This window comes from Phalacrocorax aristotelis, chromosome 3, assembly GCF_949628215.1.
Source record: "Phalacrocorax aristotelis chromosome 3, bGulAri2.1, whole genome shotgun sequence".
NCBI classification, from domain to species: domain Eukaryota; kingdom Metazoa; phylum Chordata; class Aves; order Suliformes; family Phalacrocoracidae; genus Phalacrocorax; species Phalacrocorax aristotelis.
Window position 1 is genome coordinate 120,211,216 of NC_134278.1, and position 19,625 is coordinate 120,230,840.

The window sequence follows — 19,625 nt, forward strand, 5'->3', positions numbered from 1 at the left end:
GAAGGAAACACATTGTAGTAAAGGTATCAGGACTGGTCAAAAACATATGTCCTTGTCGTCTGTTCAGCTTCTGTTCTCAGACATGGGATATCTGAAATGTGTCGTCTTTCCTTCCATCACACCACAATGCCAGTGCTAACTGGCATGCAATGGCGAGTGCAGTACCTGAAGAGGGGGCTTAACGTTTGTCCACTTGCCAAGAATTAATAGAAGACCTTCCTTGCTGACTGCGAATGTAATTTTTTTTTTAACAAATTAGATCAACAGTTCCTACAGTTGAGAAAGTGACTTCCAAAACCTGACCTACTGATTATAACTGATACAGTGTTGTAATGCTAAATCTGCTGTTATAGAACTAGAAACAACGTATGTGAGTGAACTGTCTCAGACCCCAATTCTCCACACTGAGATGCTAAAGCCCAGTGCAAGGGGATTCTTCTGCATCTCAGGCCATACAACAGCAGCAGAGCTGCTTGAGGGCTGCTCCGCTAGTCTTGGGCAGACACGGGACAGCCAGCTTCTCTTTTGTCCTTTTGCAGCTGATAGTGGGTTTTCTAGTTTGCAGTTTATGTACCTGAAAATGTGGTCCCAAAAGGTTTTGCGATATAGCACATCTGCTATTATATGCTAGTGAGTGAACAAAGCAGTATAATGGGAAGTAAAAGCAGACAGACTAATACTCTGCAACAGCTAAAATGGTAATCTTTCAAGAATGTCAGGGCTTTGTACTTTCTACAAAAATTGTATCAAGTGGAAATAATATCCCTCATTCTTCTGTTTGTCTGTCCTTAATCAGTTGTAAAGAATACATGGATGTTTGCCAGAGATATAAAGGTTAAGGTGCAATTTTATAATAACACATTCCTTCCCTTATATGGTTCTTTGAATCCAAGGGCATGAGAGCAATTCACAAATAATTAGTTTAGCCTTGTAACAACCATGCTATAAATCCTGGCCCAGCCACATAGTGGTCACATTCTTAAATTTAAGTATGTAAATATTCCCATGTTCAGGAAGGACTAATTATTTCATCACAGGGTTTTCATTGTGTATTTAAATCCATTGCTGGATTGGGGTGAATAGTATTTTCAGTAATGTCGTGAAGATAATTGCTGAACTTCCTTGAGCTGCTTGCATGGAAATGACTGTGATACAAATGATGTTATTACTTAAGTCTAATTTTATTTGATTTTTTCTTACTGGTATGTATGGTACCTTTTTGGTGTTTAGACTTCTTGCATTCTGGGAGTCCCATAAAGTGCCAGATGACAGTACTCTCTTAAAACCTAGGAGTACTGGTATTCAGCTTAGGTGTGGTCAGATAGAGAAGAATCTGTTCCACAGAGAAATCAGACCAGTGCAGAAAGTAATGAAAATAAGTGATTTGTGGCAAGGCATGTCCAACTAAAGTGAATGCAAGCCCCGGCTTACTTTTCCTCTCTTCCAAACACACAAAAATCTTCTTGTAGCATTGGAGATAAAAATCTTCTTTACTGCCAAGATTCTTAATCCTAAACTACAGTCAGACATCAGAACTGTGATGCTCCTCTTTCTCATGCATGCAACATGCAGCTGTCCATTGAAAAAAACAATGCCCTTTCCAGGTGTTTCAAAGAGAAAGAAAAATAATTAATTGTAAGAAAAGGTTCTAATTTAATGAAAATTCTAAACTAAATCTTGGGCAGCTTAAAAGTGTGTGTCATTATTTTAATGCGTAAAAAATTAAATTTCTTTGTTTTTAACTGCTGAAGCATTGTGTTAACACACATTTCCATGGGTTCTTGCCCTTGGGTGTAAGATTTGGAGGAGTATCTTAAGTAAATAATGATATTCCAGCAGCTAAATAAAAAGTATTTGAATTTTAGTTTGTTACGTATTAAAATGCCCTTTCATTCTGTGATCTTTCTTTTACCCTATATTGATGAAATACCGCCTTCTTTAGAAATTGTTTTGCTAAATGTAAACAAAGCATAGTTACCTAAGCTACCACTTCTGGGTTCAAGTATGTTTTCAAGAACTGAAGCACAGTCTGGAATGATGGCAGCTTTTTTATCTTAATGCCCTGTAGCTCTTACTCCTTGCTAACAATATTTCTTTAACTAAGGCTTTAACAGAATGGGAGCAGGTTCTGGCAAGATGCCAGAATCTCTTGAGCAGCAATATGGGTCGTCTTCCAGACACAAATATCTATCAGCTGAAAATGCTTGACTGTGCCATGGATGCCTGTATTAACCTTGAATCCTGGCAAGAAGCTTTGTATTATGGCAGCAGGACTCTGGGACCATACAGGTAAGAGAAGTAATTGGTTCAACTCTTTCCAAAGGTGGGGCAGAGGGGGCTGTCTCATTACAAGCAAAGATTGTGTTCCATATAGATGCTTCTTACTGTTTTTGTTTCTTCCTGTGCATCTTGCCTTGCTTTCCAGGTTAATGGATGAGGCAGAACTCCCAGGATGAGAGCACATAAAATGATAATAAGAATTGTAAGAATAACTGATTATTAGTTCCTCACTCTTTCATGTGTTTATACGCAGAAGCTGTTCTGTTTATGAGCAGAAGCTGACTTTCTGATTCAGACTCCATTGCCATGAGGGTATCAGTGTTTTATGCTGAGCTAGGTCAAGCTTGAGGGACAGGTAGCTGGCTAAAATAATGTATAGTTTCTGTATACTCTATAGATAGAATTTACAGAAAGAATAAAAAAGTATTGCAAGATGCAGTTTCAGCTGGAAATGAAAAAGCCCCTGGTCCTTATTTTGGGAAGGGGCTGAGGTGGTAAATACTTGCTGTTCTTCTCTCCTTGTCAGTACTTGCTCCTATGCTATGTGCTGTGAGAGTTTCTGAGTCTGGTGGCCTTTTACTGATAAGGAAGGATGCTCTAGGAAATCCTACATCATGTGGTAGGTCTTGAAATTGATTGGAGCTTGGAGCTGTAACACAGCTTTGGTCATGTAGTGGAGAAAGGGCAGGTGCTGCCTGCATTGGTTTGTGTTCTAAAAGCTCTGAGACTCAAATCTTTGGATTCTGGATATTTGCGTTGTTTGTAACTAAATGTAAAACTGTGCTAAATGTCCAGATATGTCGTTCATGCATGAATGTTCATTCTTGGTAATGTGTTTTTTAGAGCATCCATTTCTTCTCTGTTGGTTCTTCTACACCATGTTATGTTCCAGTACATAACAAGATGCTAAGAAGTGTGAGGGGCATGCTAGTGCTGAACAATATGTGCTGCTGTGAATATGAACATCTCAGATTTTACATGTCTTCCCTAATCAAACTAGGATGCCATCAGCATTCAGCATTTTGCCTGAGGAAATTTCATCTGGCAGTCTGTTTCTAAATAAAACCCTGAGCTTTACTTGAGAAACACAGCATTTCAGAGCTTTCACTATAAAGTAATTAGTGAGAAATCTGCATAGGCTGTGGTACACCAAGCTGTAGAGAAGCTAGGTGTTCGTAATGACTATTACTTCTCATAGAAGAGGGCATGAGTGCCTACAAATTCTCACATTTCTTCAGGGTGAAACTCATGTCACGCATGTCCCACTTAACCTTTCAAACACAGCTTATGTTGTACTGCAGCAGTACATGCTTCCTGCCAGCCTTCTACCGTGTGGCACTCTCCAGACGAACAGAGTAGTCTGCCTGTTTAAATGTTCCCTTATTATATAAGAAAAAAACCCCACACTTGTTTTTTATTTTATAACTTGTTAACTCAGTTCTTCACAACTGAAAACTGAGATTTTTTCTACAGACATTTCTGAGAGCAGAGATTACAGTGAGACCAAGTGCAGCATTACCAGATAATTAAATAAAGCTTTCTCTGTTTTGCTTACTGAAGTGTAGTGTAGTTTTCAAGCTATTTAATGCAAGAGTTTGGAAATGAAGGAAAGGTTTCAACCGTGCATTCAATCAGTATCTCTTAAGGAATGCTATTTGCATGAGATATTTGACCTTTTTTGCACCTTGAAGAGCTTGTCCTTGTTCTTCCTCATCCAAAAGCATTATTTAAGGGAGATTTTCAGTTGTTGTTTTTTTCTTTATACCTTCAAGTCATCACTACAAGCTCTGACACACCTGAAACAAAATCCTCAGTTTCTCATTACAACAAATTGTGCCCTGAGCAGCAGGAGAGCAAATCCTAAGAAATCTTTTGGGATGCATTGAATTTCTCCTGTTGAATCAATCTACTGCTTGGCTGCTCCTGCAGTTCCATTATAGCTATCTATTTTCCTTTCCTCAGCTCTGGAAAAAGTATTCATACAACTCTCCACAGGGAATCACCTGAGAATTCGAGCAGTCCATATAAATAGGAAATCATTGTTACAACTTTAAAGGCTCTGGAGATTTGGTCAAAAACAATTTTAATTTCAGGTAATGTGTTTATTGTGCATTTTCCATTTCTTTCACAGCAGGATTAATTTTCAGTGCTGTGTGACACATTGTATCATAATGTATGTTTTCATTATGATGGTTGCTGACTTTTTCAGAATCATCCACTTCAGGTAACTTGCAGAGCTAGATGGTTAAACTACATAAAACTGATTTGTCATACTGAATACCAACCTCTATGTTTTAGGTAGTGTCGATAACCTATGAGGGACGTTGTTTAGGACCTCTCAAATATTTTTAGAACTCGCAAAAGAAGGGGAGAGGTGGCAGCTGTCAAGATGAAAAGCTGCCTTCTCCTTTTGTGCAGAACCATAACTGTCCATTATTTGTTAAAACCTACAACATGTACTATCACAGAATAGCCCAAGCCAAATATAGCTACACAGCTTTTCTTGTAAATGTCACAGTAATGGTCTGTCTGTCCAAGAGCCTTAACAAAAGTTAAGACATTTGCCTGAGTGAAAGCTGCCCTAGATCATAGTGAACACTCAGCAGCTTGCAAAAATAAACTTCCTTTCAAAAATCTTCATGAGCCTTAACCACAGAATAAGAGAACATCAGCAAGAGGTGTTACACGGGTTTGTCATGTGTCAGTTAGCACATTCATACTCAGGGCTGACTACTGCTTGTGAAGGATCAGATTCAGAGATACCAAGTAAGGCAGACCTCCCTCAGGTTACCTCTGAGGAAGGACTCCAGCGTTTAGCCCTTAAATTGCAGAGAAGGCACATATGTCCTGGGGATTGGGTTGGGGTGTGGTTTGGTTTTTTTTTTCTAGTCTCAAGTATTCAGTGCTTATGCTGCAGACAAAGAGTGGAAGTATACATCTGTTATAAAACTCTGCTAGATGTCCTCAGCTATTGTGACAAGAGTAATAGGAGGAAAAGAAGTATGTACATGACACCATGGGCTACTGGATATAGGAAGCAGAAGAGACTGGGTAAAGCTGGATCGCCTTTCTGGCCTCCTGTGGCATCAGGTCTGGTGAGATTCTGGAACAGAGAGGACAAACATGTTTGTCTGGTTTTGTTCTGCCCTGCTCATAATCTCCTGCTGAACTTTAATGTGTAAGACCCACTGATTTTCAGATGGGCTATTTTACTTAAAAGTCTTCCATCTCCAGTGCTGCAGCATTAGGAGTTACTGGAGGGCTCCAACATGAACAAGAGGAAACTCCCTCTTTTCATTCCATACAGAAGTGTTGTGCAGAAATGCCATTCTGCCTCTTATGCTGGCAGCCTTGCACATCCTTCTCCCTCTGTCCTCCCTCCTCTGAGTCAGCACCTATACAGGGCTTATGCTGCTGTGGCTTTTTTGCTCCTGGAGTAGGAGGGAGCTGGGTAGGTGCAAGCATCCCATATTTGTGTTATACATTCATTGTTGGTCTGATCTTCTCACTCCTCCTATTCTCTAGCCCTTCCAGTGACGTTCTGCAGTATCCCATTACTTCACCTCTCCTCAGTGACTGAGGCCTTCCAGGGAACAGGGGAAACAATCCCAGTCAACACACTTTGGAACTGTTTCACAAAGGGCTGGGTTTAAGAACAGTGGATGGGATGTGCTTCTTGCTGAGTATTTTCAGAGAACGTGGTTGAATTTTCATGGTGTGAACGAAATGTCAGCCAGGAATTTTTTATTTAGAGTTCTAATTCAATAGATATGATGGACTTCAGTTTCTAAGTACGTGAACTTCAATCAAAAGGCAGATTAAAAATTGATGGTTGCTATAGTATCTTTTCCATGAGTCATGATCTTGTAAAAAAGCCAAAAATAGCTGTAGAACCTAATATTCTTGGAGAAGACTCTGAACCTATTTTCTCTTCTTCAAAAGGGCTCTCCAATAAAGAGTCTGATTTTCTTTTGGTCTGACTTCCCCCCCTTTTCAAGTATGTTTTACAAAAAACCCCACTCTCACAGGTATGTGTTTTGTAATACACACATGACATATGCAATGACTGGAAATAAGTTAAATTTTTTCATCTTTACCTATGATCAAATATATATGGTTCTTTACTGAATTCAGCAGACTCCTGAGTACCGGCCACTTCTGAGGCACTTGACTTGAATTTACATTTACCATGAGAGAGTACCTAGAAAACTCAAAAAAAAAAGTGAACTGCAGTGATAAATAGGACCACTGGGGGATGCTAGTGCTTAAGGGTTAAAGTCTGGATTCAGCGCCAATCGGCACCCTGTTTGTGGGCGGTCCCCTGGGGACTTGTGCGTGGCTGGCAGACTTCTGAACCTACAGATAGCAGTAATTCAGTGACCAAAGTTCAGTGCCTTAATCATAAAACATCAGTAGTAAACATAAATCTTACCTCTGGGATCACCCAAGAGGGAGACAAAAATGTGAAGGTGGAGAAAGCAATCCAAAGAAAGAATGAAACAAAGAACTGAAAGAATAAAATCTACCTTGCTGACTTTTCTGGGGTTTTAGAATATGGCCACAGGCACCTATCTCTAATGTTTAGAGCAAAATGTCTGGAAAGAAGAGAAAAAAAATATTGCCAAAGAACTGTAAGAGATTTTAAAAAATACAGCTCATAGGAAAACCTGAATAGCTGGGGTATCCTTTCTTTCATCTAAACACAAAGGTGTGAATTAAGATTTAAGAATTTATTTCTGGGTCATGAATGGTTTCACTGATTTGTCATCTAGAGATGGTAAAATAGGAGTCCCAAGTAAACATCGGAGGTTTGTGAAAGGAAGAACGAGGTACATTTGCCAAAAGACTAGGTTGTATCTATGCAAATGTGCAAGGCTGGGGACATCACAGCTCATCAGAACCTCAGGGAGCTGTTGCTGTAAACCAAGTGAAGAGCACTAAGCAACCTTGGTGCACCTTCAACATAAGGAAATCAACAGAGGGACAAGTGCGTGATAGTGACAAACTGCTAAAGCAGGTAGAAACAGTGGACAGCACCAACATCACCTCTCCACTTTCCTCCCAGGTTATTGATAGCAGATCACTCTTCACTGCTTGTGTTTAGTGCATTACATTAAATTAACTGACACTATTAGGATAAATCAGTGGAGGCCAGACCATCTTTACAAACCACCGCAGCTCATGAAGCAGTGAGAAATACTCATGAGAGACTGTTGATGTTGTAAGTTATATTTGTAGTCTAACAAAAAAATTCTTCACTTGAACACGTATCTCCTAGTGTAAGACAGACCTCATGCACTGTACTCTGTATCTTGTCATGTTATACAGCTTTTCAGAAAATAAGGACATATATGAACATTTGTATCATTTGTATGCTAATTGTCTTTGTTTCTACTTTATCCCCACTTTATCTCACATATCCTTTATTTTGGATAACACAGGCCTCACAGTAAAGTTTTTTTGTTGCATATTTGTTATTTTAATCAGAAACCTAAAGATGGTTTATGTTCTGGAGAAGTTTGGATACCTCTTGTACAGATCTGAAAGGACAAAAATATGTATGACAAAACCATGAAAACTGTAAACTCTAGTTGGTTCTTTTTTGTCGGCCCTCTTGAAAACCCAGTGTATTGGAGGGCGTATTGTCTATGGTTAATGGTAGGTAATTCTTCCAAAAAATAGTTTGTAGCAATATTTGCACAATTTTTGGTTTCAGCATACCTATTTTATAGGTAAACAGGGAACATTCTTGTCCCTGGTGTGATATCTTTAGGAATCCCTTAAAGCACTTCAGCAGCCCACTTCTATCTTCTATTCCTTCCCTACTTCCTCCACTGCAGACCCCTCCAATCCGTACAGCCTTTTCCAAAAAAGACTTTTATGTATGAAATCTGGTGCCTAAGTTATCTGTGTCCTGATCAATTCATTTCTCATATAGGAAATGGATTTTCTGGTTTGCTGCTTGCTTGCTACGTATGTTTGCAAGCACCAGCACCTTCAATTCTTTGGTTCTTTTCTAGTTCTTTTTCTTGTATCCTTCCATTACAACCATGTGCTGTCCCCAAAAGTGATACTGAGTGGCGTAATCCTCAATTCTGTAAGTTCACACTCCTGTAAGTGCTTCACTGTCTACCTTTCCTCATTTTCACATATTGTGCATATGGGAAAAATTTTTTGCTATTCTCTCCAGTCATGCCAGCTGCTTTTCAGGCATAATTTAGATGTCTCTAGGCTGTCCAATATTCTCTATCACATATGAGTAGAAGTTCAGCAACATCAGTGTTAATTTGCAGTACCTCATTCAGTATATACCACATTTCTTAGGTAAGCTAAGACTTTCTTAAATAGTTTCATTGCTGCAAGATTTTTCTGACCGTGTTCATCCAGTAGCTCTGTATTTGTATACTGGTGCTTACTAGCATCAGTTTTAGCTTCTAGTTTCAGTTTGAGTTTCTAGTTTCATCTTTCACTTATGCCAAGAGCTATTTGAATCAGAATTTTACAGATAGTGGTCTCCTAGTGATGTTAGTGAACTAAATCACCAAGTTTCACAGTTTCATTTTTCTCTTACAGCACTACAAGTGTTGATTTCTCCACCTCTAACATAGCATTTCCAAGGTGGTTTAAGACACTTCTTGAAAGGGCTGTGTTCTCTGTCGATGATAACTTCATCTGTAGAGGCTTTTTTTTTTCTTTTGCACTGTAGGACCTCTTTCAGATTAAGATGTGGCTTCAGGCTTTGTCCAGAATAAGGATTTCTGTCCTAGTCTACCTGCCTACAAGAACAGAAAGATTCAGAAAGATTGAGTTTTGTTTTGTTGTTTTTTTTTTTACTTAAGCAGTAATAGCTGGTATCTTTGTCTTGTAATCTGTAATCAGGGGATCCTTTTCTTTTTTGTACATGCATACTTGCAATTTACAAAGTAAGGACTTATGCAGCCCTTACCTAAGCTCTTTTCGTTAGTCAGCTTGCTATTACACACCAATTAAAGAACACACGTTAATAAAATTGAAATATTAAATACATACTAAACAAATACAAAGCTTTTATATACTTTATATACTAATCTACAAATGCATTAGTAGATATTACAAAGACCTGCATGTTGTGAGAAAAATGCGGCATAGTTATTCAGCTGAATGACTTTGAGAATGATTTTTGGGAATTCACGGTGCCTGTGTGAATTTTGCTAAGGGGGGAGTTGATGGCATACAGATTCTAAACAAAGGTTTGGTTAGAACCTGAGCTAAAATGGAATTAGGAAGTGATATCAAGGGGACAATTAACAGTTAAAAATAGATACATATGAAGCATATATGGAGTTTTGGATTCCTTTGACAGTAACTGAGCATTGCTTTGAAAAAGCTATTTTAGAGGCAGAAGTCATGGTGAAAAGGGAGACAAAGGGAAGGAGAATCATTAAAAAAGAAAGCTAAACTTACAGTACTATTTCTGATGAAAGAGACAAAAAAGAGAGAGGGCATACAGAGAATAGCAGCAAAGAAGTTGTGAGGAGCAATGCATTCTCTGGGGGTAGGATTAGGAAGAGTCTGATTTTAGTCAGAAATATCTATTTCTCTGTTTGAATAAATTGTCAGTTTGAGTTGAGGAGGCAGAGAGCGGAAACTTGGCAGTACTTGTAATGAGGAAATCAGTTAAGAGATCCTAGTGGTGGTGCTGTGAACTGTGGTGAAAAAGGAAAATTGTATTTAAGCAAGAAAACAGTCTAAGCAGCCTTAGAGATAAAGGCTGAAAAAGATGAAAAAGCAATAATTTTTCCCATTGAAAAAGTGGAAAAGTCACTGAAAAGGAAAAACACAGTTGTGAGGGAGGGAAAAGAGCAGCAGATAAGGAGAGCAAAGAAATTGAAGAATGTAGAGTCTGTTTAAAGGGTGAATCAGTGAGATTGACGAGGGAGAGTAAGTGATGGAGAGATGGTGCTTTGAAAAGGGGCCTGCAGAACTGGAAAATTAAGGACGAATTGTTAAAGAAGAACCGTGCCAATGAATGACTGAATTCCTCGTGAAATGATCCATCCAGCAAGGAAACCAGAGAGTGAAGGTCAGAGAGGTTCTGCAGCAAAATAGGTGATGCTGAGTAAAGCTGAAATTTCCCAGACTGATGTTGACAGGAAAGGAAGAGAAAAAACTGAACATGCAGGGGAGAGGGCAAGGTAAGCTATTGCAGTAAGCAAATCCTAGAGACCGCACAGTTACTGGTGTGATGGTAGACTACAAGCTCACCAGCTTGTGAATTTACCAGTTATTGAGCAAAAGGGCTAAAATGTAATGGAAGACATTATTAGAAATGCATTAGTCAGATGTCCTTGAAAACCAGAAATATCTTTATTTTCAGGTCCTGTGCTTACTAAGCTTGTGCATAATGCCACCTTGGTTAACAGGTTCATGCATACTCCTGTCCACCGTATCAAATCTCTGTGAGCTAGATTTCTCGTGACCCGGTCAAGGTCTGTTAGTCAGTTTTCCTTAACTCCATAAAACCAGAAAATCCAGTCCCTCTATACAGGTAACATCTGGAGGTATCAGAACAAGTTCTATATTATCTCATCCTGGTATAAGAAATGAGACAGCCATGTTTGGATAGCAGTCTGCCTTATGTAATTTGCAGTAGAATTGTGCTATAGGGGACTACTCAAGGAAACGCTGAGAATATTGACTGCTACACAAATACTAGTTACACTGCCTCATAAATACAACAGTTCCTGGCCTTCAGAAAGGTAGTGAATGGCTAGTCTCCTTACTTCTCTGTACATCTAAAGGTTGGATTATGCAATTTAGAGTGAAAGAGTAAGCAGTGTGATGTGACCTTATGCTCTCATCTGCAAAACCTTCCTGTATGTATTCGCTTGGCTGCCACCGAAGGTGCTTCTTACTTCCTTTCCACTCTAGTTTTGTACTAGAAAATCTATCTGCTTTAAGCCAGAACCCCAAACACTGTTTGCTGGTATCTAACCCTGAGATGTCTGCAAAGCCCCAGAGAATCCAATTCCATGGTTAATCTGGTGATTCAGTGCTTCTCCTCTCCCACCCACTTACCGCTCCCAGATGCCCTTCTCTTCCCTTGAGTATACTGGAACCTCTTTTCTCAGGTTCAGTTTGTCATTTCATCATCAGACAAGACACAGGAGTCTGAATCACCTTTAGTAATATGACTTTGAAGATGAACATAAGAAGGAAGAAACAAAAAGCAAATGACTGTGGGTAGAGAGCTGAACAAAGATGGTAACTGATTACCAATGTTGGAAGGCTAACAAAAGACAGGCTGTAGCACTGCTAGGGAAAAAGGCTCTGAGAAACAGAAATTAGGCTGCCCAAAGGGCCCTGAAAGCTGACAAAACGAGAGCAAGATAAATAGATCAGAGAGAAAAAAATCACCTTCAGAAAATGATGCAAGTCTACTAATGAATAATAAAAAAATGTGTTTTACAAATAAAATAAAGTCATCTTGGAGGAAAACTGAGGAATGCAATGCACACATGAACCGTAAAGGGAGAGATGGAAGAGTATAGGCAATCAAAGAACAATTACAAGACACTCAGAAATATCAGAATTAGGGAAGAAAATACTTTCTTTTAGCTTCTCCCCATCCTCACAAGACAGAAAGAAGACAGAGGTCAAAGAAAACAGATACTGCCACAGTTGCAAACACTTTCCTAAGAGGAGAATCAGCTTTCTGTAGCCGTTCAGTGCACTCTTGGAGGATATGGTTGATGGGCTGGCAGAATTGAAGATAAAGTTCTGGAATCAAAGTGTGTTCATTACAGCCATATCATGAATACATTTCCGTATTAATTCAGGTATGTTGAATGATGCACACCAAGGATTTAATGTACTTTTAACGCTGGCCAGCGTTTCAGAAGTCCTCTGAAAACTGGGAAAAGTGACAGCCAACAAGCAGAAGAATCCTCAACCAGGTCCTTCTACTCAATACATCGTTGATGAAATAGAAAAAGAAAGAGAAAAGAAAATCTTTTCATGCAATAGTGTGCTTGGCAGGCTTTGAAAAATGGAATTAGACCCTACATCGCTACAGAACAATAACCTCAGTATATACAGTCATAAAAAGGAAAAGCATTTAGGAGATTAATTTTCTTGTCATAAAGGGAATTTGCAAGATTTACCACACCACTTTGTGGAGAACTTCGCTTTAGACAGTGACACAAAATACATGTTTTAAAAATGTTTATGTAAGTATGCCTGGAGATCTTGCTTGGGAAGAATTGGGAATTGCTGCATGTTGTACCATTTGAGGTGTTCTGAAACACAGACCTACGAAACATAATGTAACTTCTCAAATCTTACAAAAAGTCACATGAAGTAACTTATGACCAGCGGAATGTCCTACTAGTTAGTTGCTTGCTCTCATGACAATAGCTAGAGATAGGTTATCTTAGATATTTGTCTCAGTACTGCACCAATGTAAGGCCTTTTATTTTTCGAAGGATTTCAAAATGTGTAACCAAGTTGGGTAATATTACCTCTACTGATTCTAGATCTCAGAATTTTGAGATGAAAAGCAGGTTTTCATGCTTGCAGTAAGATAACATCCTCAATGCATACTCAAGCTTTATCTGTTGCTACCTGTCTGGATTCAGTTCATCTGTGTATTGTCTTGCTGGCATGTTTGCAGTGCAGGGGAGCTCTACCAATGCTGGATATTTATCAAGAGATGCTATCAAATTGTGCAAGGTTGCTTGTGCCAGTACAGAGAAAGAAGGTGGGGGGGGGGGGGGGACACGAAGGTCTTTTTCATGTAACAGAGCATCAACATTAAGCTGTGACACAAAAGTATATTGGCTTTCACTAAAATTGTTACTTTTATTAAGTACTCCATGCTTTCAACCCCTTGCCTTGCTCTGAGAGCAGCATTGTCCCAGGGAAGTACTCTTGCCTTAGAATACCTTTAGAAGAACAAGCACAGTGGTTATACACCTCTGATGTGTTAAGCTGTGTCCATCAATGACAGCTGACTCCAGATATTGCAGTGGGACATGACTTTTCCCCTCCCATTTGCAGTGGTGAGGACTGTCACTGTGCCTGATCTTTGCATTTGAAAAACACCAGGAATCGAGCATTTACTGCATTCTATGACACCAATAAAACCCACAGCAAAGTGTACTCAAAACCCGGTAAGATAAGCAAGGGAAGAGTGACAACAAATCTGCTGATAAATTAAAAGGATACAGCTTCATAGAAATCAGTGGTAGTTTGTGGATCCTGATTTCACTGAAGGTCCCAGCAACATACAATTCAGTGGCAAAAGGCCTTCACTGTTTGTGATAATGGTGTGATGTACATAACTGGGGGCGTCAATCTGCTTAGGGAGTCAAGCACTAGGTTTTCCTCTATAAAATCTATTTCAAAGGTCAGAACCAGACAAATATTTAGCAAGTTGAACATGCAAGAAAATTTACTTATAATTCCTGTGATACTCACCCTAAAACACTATCCCTTCTTTTTGTGCCCTATATTGAAACAGAAGACAAGGTGAGGTTCTTGGCTGCTCTGAACTAATTTAACTTGTTTTACGTCAGGTAAGGATGTAAAGGATTCTCCACAAAACTCTACCTTTCTCCCAGGCACAAATGCAGATATTCATGGTGTATATTCATGTTTTGCATATATTCATACCAGTTTCTCTTGCTGTTACTTCTTCCTAGCTAGGTAAATTCACAATTGACTGGATCGGTGATATCTTTAGCAAGTTGAGTTGTATTTTACTTCAGTTTTGTTGTTATTGTTTTTTATATCTGCCTATTATTCCCTGTCTTTGCAGTCATTTTATCAAGACCTATTTGTAATGGCTTCAAGCATATGCATGCTTAAGCCACACAAGTTGCATTCCAGTAAACAGTGCAGTCTTTTGGCAGTTTTTGCACACTCCTCAGGTGGCTCATCCCTAGCCCCCAGTGCTACCCTTTGGCAAATTTCTGTCTGCTTTTGTTTAAATGAGGTTGACAAAAGTGATTTGATTTCCAGGGTCTTTGGCACTGCTAGTGACAGCAATGGCTTATGTAGAGATACCTTAGCCTGTTCCTGAAACAAAGTTAGCATGTTGTATTCAATACAATAACAGCACCCCAACTTATGATTAAGTGCTTAGTGAGTTCCATTTCCTTATAAGAACATGTGTAAGAAACCAAGAATGTATGCCACAAGTGAACTAAGCATTAATCTGTCAGCAGCTTAAGTGTGTTTGGGATAGTGCAATGGAAATATGCGGTATAGTGACACAGTGTTTGTTCTCTGGGAAGCACTTAAGAGCAGATGGAACCTGTAAAATAGACTGATTCATGAAAGTGTGCAGCTTCTATAGGATTTGTTGGATGCTTCCTTGTTTTAACCTAAATAAACGCTGGCCACATGCACTTGAATTTTCAGTAAGGTACCAGTAGCTGCAGGTGGGGAACCCAACATTAATAGGTGCACAGGAATTCGTCGGGGAGGGACTTTTACTTAAAAGGTGTACTTCTTTCCTAAAATAATGAGATGGGAAAAAAGTACAGTATCATTGTGGGTATATCCTAAGGAACTGAAAAAAAAGATTAAGGATTCTACAACAACATAAAGAATAAGATGCTGGAATCTCATTACAATTTAGTGGAAAATTAAGTCCATAGCAGGCATGTCTTAAAATTCTAGTATAAATATATCTATAAAAAATGAGGTAGGGTTGTATGGAAATGACATACAAATGTTACAAATCTGTAACATTTAATAGGAAATGGTTAAGCATCCTACAGATCTGTTGAAGCATACTGTAAAACTCTGCAGACAATGGATATGGTTGCAAGTTCGATTCCACTAAGGTATGTATGTAAGGGAGATGTTATATTTGTATCCTTAATGGTGACTTTCTGAGCTCTACCACTTGCTAATCTGAAGACACAATAAACCCCATATCAAGATCTGGAAGACTCTTATATTTGTTCACCACAGTCACTACTTTAGGGACTTTGAGTTGTGTGCCATTGTGGCAGTGACAGTTTAGATTTTGTCTCCCAAAATTTGCACCAAGTTGAACCTTGGGATGGAATTTGCAGACAGCCTACATTGTAATTTATCCTATCGTTTTATACTGAACTAAATCAGCTTAATGACTGAATCAAAAGAAAGGCTAGATTTTCAGGAGATTGGGGTTTTTTGATTCTTTGAAAGCAATGAAATTGATGTGTGTCCCAAAATAAAAAAGAGGATGTGGATTTCTAACGTCTGGCTTTCTGTGTAGTGCAGAATTTCTGTTCCTGTAGCAGAGATCTTGTTTCAGCTGATTGCGAGAAATTTGCCTGGGGTGAGTGGAGTAAGAAATAATATTAAAAATGTGTCTCTGGAAATATAATTCTACTCTTGTGAATTATTTGTGCTGCAGTCTCCAGTTAACTTTAAAACTACTTTTTATATGTTCTTCAGGGTATAGTATATAATATTTTGTCAAGCTAGTTTGCATGTGCTGTTGGTAGAAGGACACATCCTTAGCAGGCTCTTGAAAGGCTCAATAAAGGTCATAACTCTTCAAACCTAAGTGATTCTTGACTATGCAGAGTATGGCAAAACATGTACAGTTGCAAAAAATACCCAGAACAAAACCCTCCATTTTTTCCCATCGACAGTGTATCAGGCATATTTTTTCTGCCTAGAGCACAGGAGAGCAGAACGGCAAGGGTCAGGGACATGCTGGAAGAATGCCATATATTGTCCCAGTAAATGCTTGGTCTTGCAGCAACCGCTAAGAAATTAAAGACATTTTGGTGTCAATGAGGCTCCTATGATTGTGTTGTCTGTGCCTTTTCTTGTTAGTGCTACCTAGCAACTTGCATAAAGACAGAGATGTCAGGCGTATGAAGTTCCTACAAGTTTGTAGAAAATAAAAGGCCACGTATAGAGCGCCTATAAAGAGAGAAGTTTAAGGTCAAAAGTATTAATAGACACCAAAATGTCCACATAGCAAAAAGCAGTTTTTAATGTCCCAGTGGTAGGGGAAAAGCTTCACGCCTATCTTACTATGGTAGCATAAAACAACCACAACCCACAAGCAGTTTGGTAAATTTTGGTGCTCCCACAACTAGTTGAACCCTGTCATTCTGCTGCTCACCTCAGTGGCACAGCTACAGGCAGAAGCTAAGCCCTTTCTCACCCCCATTGGGGAAAGGGAGAAGGTACAAAGGGGAAAGAGAGCTGTAAATAGCAGCCAATATATTTGTTTATTCTGAGGCCCATGCTTCTTTTAGAAATTATGTCATCAAAGCTCGACATCTGCATTTTACAGGCATAGTACTTCGTGATACTACATCACAGTGAATGCTTTAGATTAACAGAACTTGCACAGTATCAGTGGAAATGTTTGCTTTCCTGCCTGCTTTTTGTGCTACAGAATTGTTGATTTGGTTTGTTTTAATTATTTTCTGTTATTTTTAATGTATGGAGCAAAAGAATTACCATCGTAAAAATGGGCCAAAAATTTTTTAGAAAAGGAAAATCTTGAATCCTGTCTGCAACTTCGATGTTACTCGAACATTATGTGGAAGAAAAAAGTCATTGCATACCCAGCAGTTCTTACTACACTGCCTGGACAAAGTTGAAAGGGTTTGTCATGTCTGCATTCTTTTATATATCAAAGTAAACACAATCTTCAGTTAATGTGTTTGGAAAAAATTCAAAGCTGTCAGGTGGAATACTTGGCACTGTTGTAGTTATTGGCAAAATTCTCTTGCTTCATTAGGGCTAGAGTTTCATCTGTTGTGCTGGTGTATGTATGTATGTATATATGTATGTCTGTATATATGTATGGAGCATCCCCAGTATCTTTAGAGTTGTCAAGTCTCACACGCTGGACAGGAAACTTGCTCTTCTGACCTCTCCCTTGTACTCCTCCTCCCCAGTCCAGTGGCTGTTGCTTGTCTCCATCTCCATGTCTGTCGCATCTGACAACAAGGATCCCTGAGAAAAGTCAGCTGGAATAATTTATTACTAGATGATTCATTACCCAGGACCAGTGCAGTGACAGGTCCTCCTCTCTCATGTGTCTGGAAGTGTGGTCACACACTCATACTCTCATCATCCAGTGCGTGAATCTTGTGTGTGTGGATTCTGTAGCATGTTTCTCTTCCTCAGTTCTTTATAGGCAAGGACACTTTCATAAATTCAAGACCTGATTCTCTTTCATATACATAATTTTTAAATTAGCCAACTTCTCTGGAAGTAAGAGGCTGCACTTATGACTTTTGTTCACTGTAGGAGTTTTTGTTACAATATGTTGACAGATGTTTGTAATTTTCCCTGAGTTCAGTGAAGCATCATCTGCTCTTTAATTGTAGTGTAGCCACGTTTTGCAATTTTACTTTATTCTCAACAGTTGAAGATACCTGCTTTTCAACGGCCTGGTGGGGATACAGATTATTTTATCATGTAACCCAGACAAAGCAGTGATTTAAAAAGCAAAGGAGATTTCATGAGGCATCCATCGAATGCTCTTCACTGTATAATGCACCCTTTTCTGCTAAGCAAAAGGGTTTTGGATAAGGCAAAGTAAAACCATTATGAAATCTTTTTTTAAAATTATCACTCTTTAACTTAACATCCTTGAATAAAACTACTGAGTGAGAGTTCAGGGAAATGAAAAGGGAACTCATAACTAATAATTTTGAAACTGTCGGACTACATCACTTTCCTCTTCTTGAAGAGCACACTGCATTGTAGGAGTTTGTAATAAATTATGGTCTTTTTTTGAATGGCAGTCCTTAATAAGCTGATATTTATGTACTTAACATTGCTTAGAATTTTTTTTTACATGGAGATTATGTGGGGCCAAAACCATTATAAGATTGTATATCCAATTTTGAGAAAATTCGTGTTTGCATGACTGTTGCCCTCTACTCTTTCACAGCTTTTGGGTTTCAGTGACTTCAGTACAGTGGCTTCTGATTTCAAAATATTTTAAAAAAGAAGACAAACAGAGGTTGGTGGATCAGAGGGACCAGAGATAATGATACTATCTAACTTGATGGGATAGAACAATGAAGTCTGTGTAGTGTAAGTGTTAGTGTAAGTCTAAATAGTTAGTGAGAATAAATCCACCCTCTGGCTGATGCTGGCAATATATCTGGTAGTGGAAGTGTTGGGGAAGGCTCATCACAGTCTGAAGGAGCAAGCCCTGATTTATGTACTGCCTTGTTTTTAATAGCTACCACCACTGTTCCTTCTCTACTCTGAAAACATCGCCAATTTTGTACATGATCTGCCTTCTGTGTCACTGCATGTTGCTCTGTTTCATCCCTGACACCAACCTATGTGTGCCCTTTGACCAAGCTATCACTGACCTTTAACTTTCTGCTGATACAAATCGTACCAGTGACCAGAGTCAAGTATTTATGTAAGGTGTATCCAGCCCTCTGTGCCTAATAAGAAGGCTACATTATTTCAGAAAAAAAAATTTGTTAAATATTCATACTTTATAGAATGTTGTCTGGTTAATTCTCCTCCTGAAGAGAGCTTGCAAACAACAGTCACTCAGGAGATCTGTTTTTCTTCTTTACATTTAAATGTTTGCCTTTTGGAAGCCATGGATTTCCCTGAAGTGCTATCCATAAATGTACAAGCATACGGAAAAGTTGGCTGCAGACATGTGCAATGAGCATATTGGAAACTTGCAGTCTGTGGACTCCTGAAATCACAGGATTTCAGAGCCTAGCTCAGTATGTTTCTTGTAGCCTTTCCCTGCTTGTTAATGTGCAAGTCCTTCATGATGGCCATAAACAACACCAAGACAACTTCTGGCTGTAAGAAACTCCAAGCAGCGGCATGTCAGCTCTAAAGGAAAAATACCACCATGCCAATGCTTCAACAAGCAAGTTGTTCACTGGTCTCCAGAACTCAGGCAGCTATTTTTCCATTAGATTTTTGTCTCTGATTGACTGACTTTTTATGCCGACTGACTGAATGATAGCTATGCTGCAGTTTTTCATGCACTACTTATTACACATCAGAGAATTCGCTGGAGAGACAGCATAATGGGTTTTATAGTGCACAAACCAGAGTCTCCCATGAGTGAAGAATTTAGAACATTTTTCGTGCATGCATTCTGTCATACCTATCTCGAGGCAAGCTCACAGTGTGTTCTTTACCTTGCAGAAAGTAGTATTGGTATTTTATCTTCTGTTATCTTAGTTTTTTAGAGTACTAAAACATCTTTGAGATTTGTATTTCACTGCCAAATTTAGCTAAAATTGGCCAATGGATTTAGAAGTTACTAAAGAACTGGCAGACAGATGATGGCTCCATAAATCTTGTTATGAGGCTAAAAAAGGGATTCTTTTCCAGAGCTGTCA

The 19,625-nt window shown here is 38.9% G+C and overlaps 1 protein-coding gene across 5 annotated transcripts in view; it reads left to right on the forward strand.

The window, feature by feature from the left end:
- Nucleotides 1–19,625, forward strand: part of SMYD3 (SET and MYND domain containing 3) — a 425,447-nt gene that overhangs the window by 374,199 nt on the left and 31,623 nt on the right. For all 5 annotated transcript variants that reach the window (XM_075089357.1, XM_075089355.1, XM_075089356.1 and 2 more), the window contains one exon: nt 2,115–2,289. In XM_075089357.1, the coding sequence (XP_074945458.1) occupies nt 2,115–2,289 (175 nt within the window). The remainder of the gene's footprint in view (nt 1–2,114; nt 2,290–19,625) is intronic.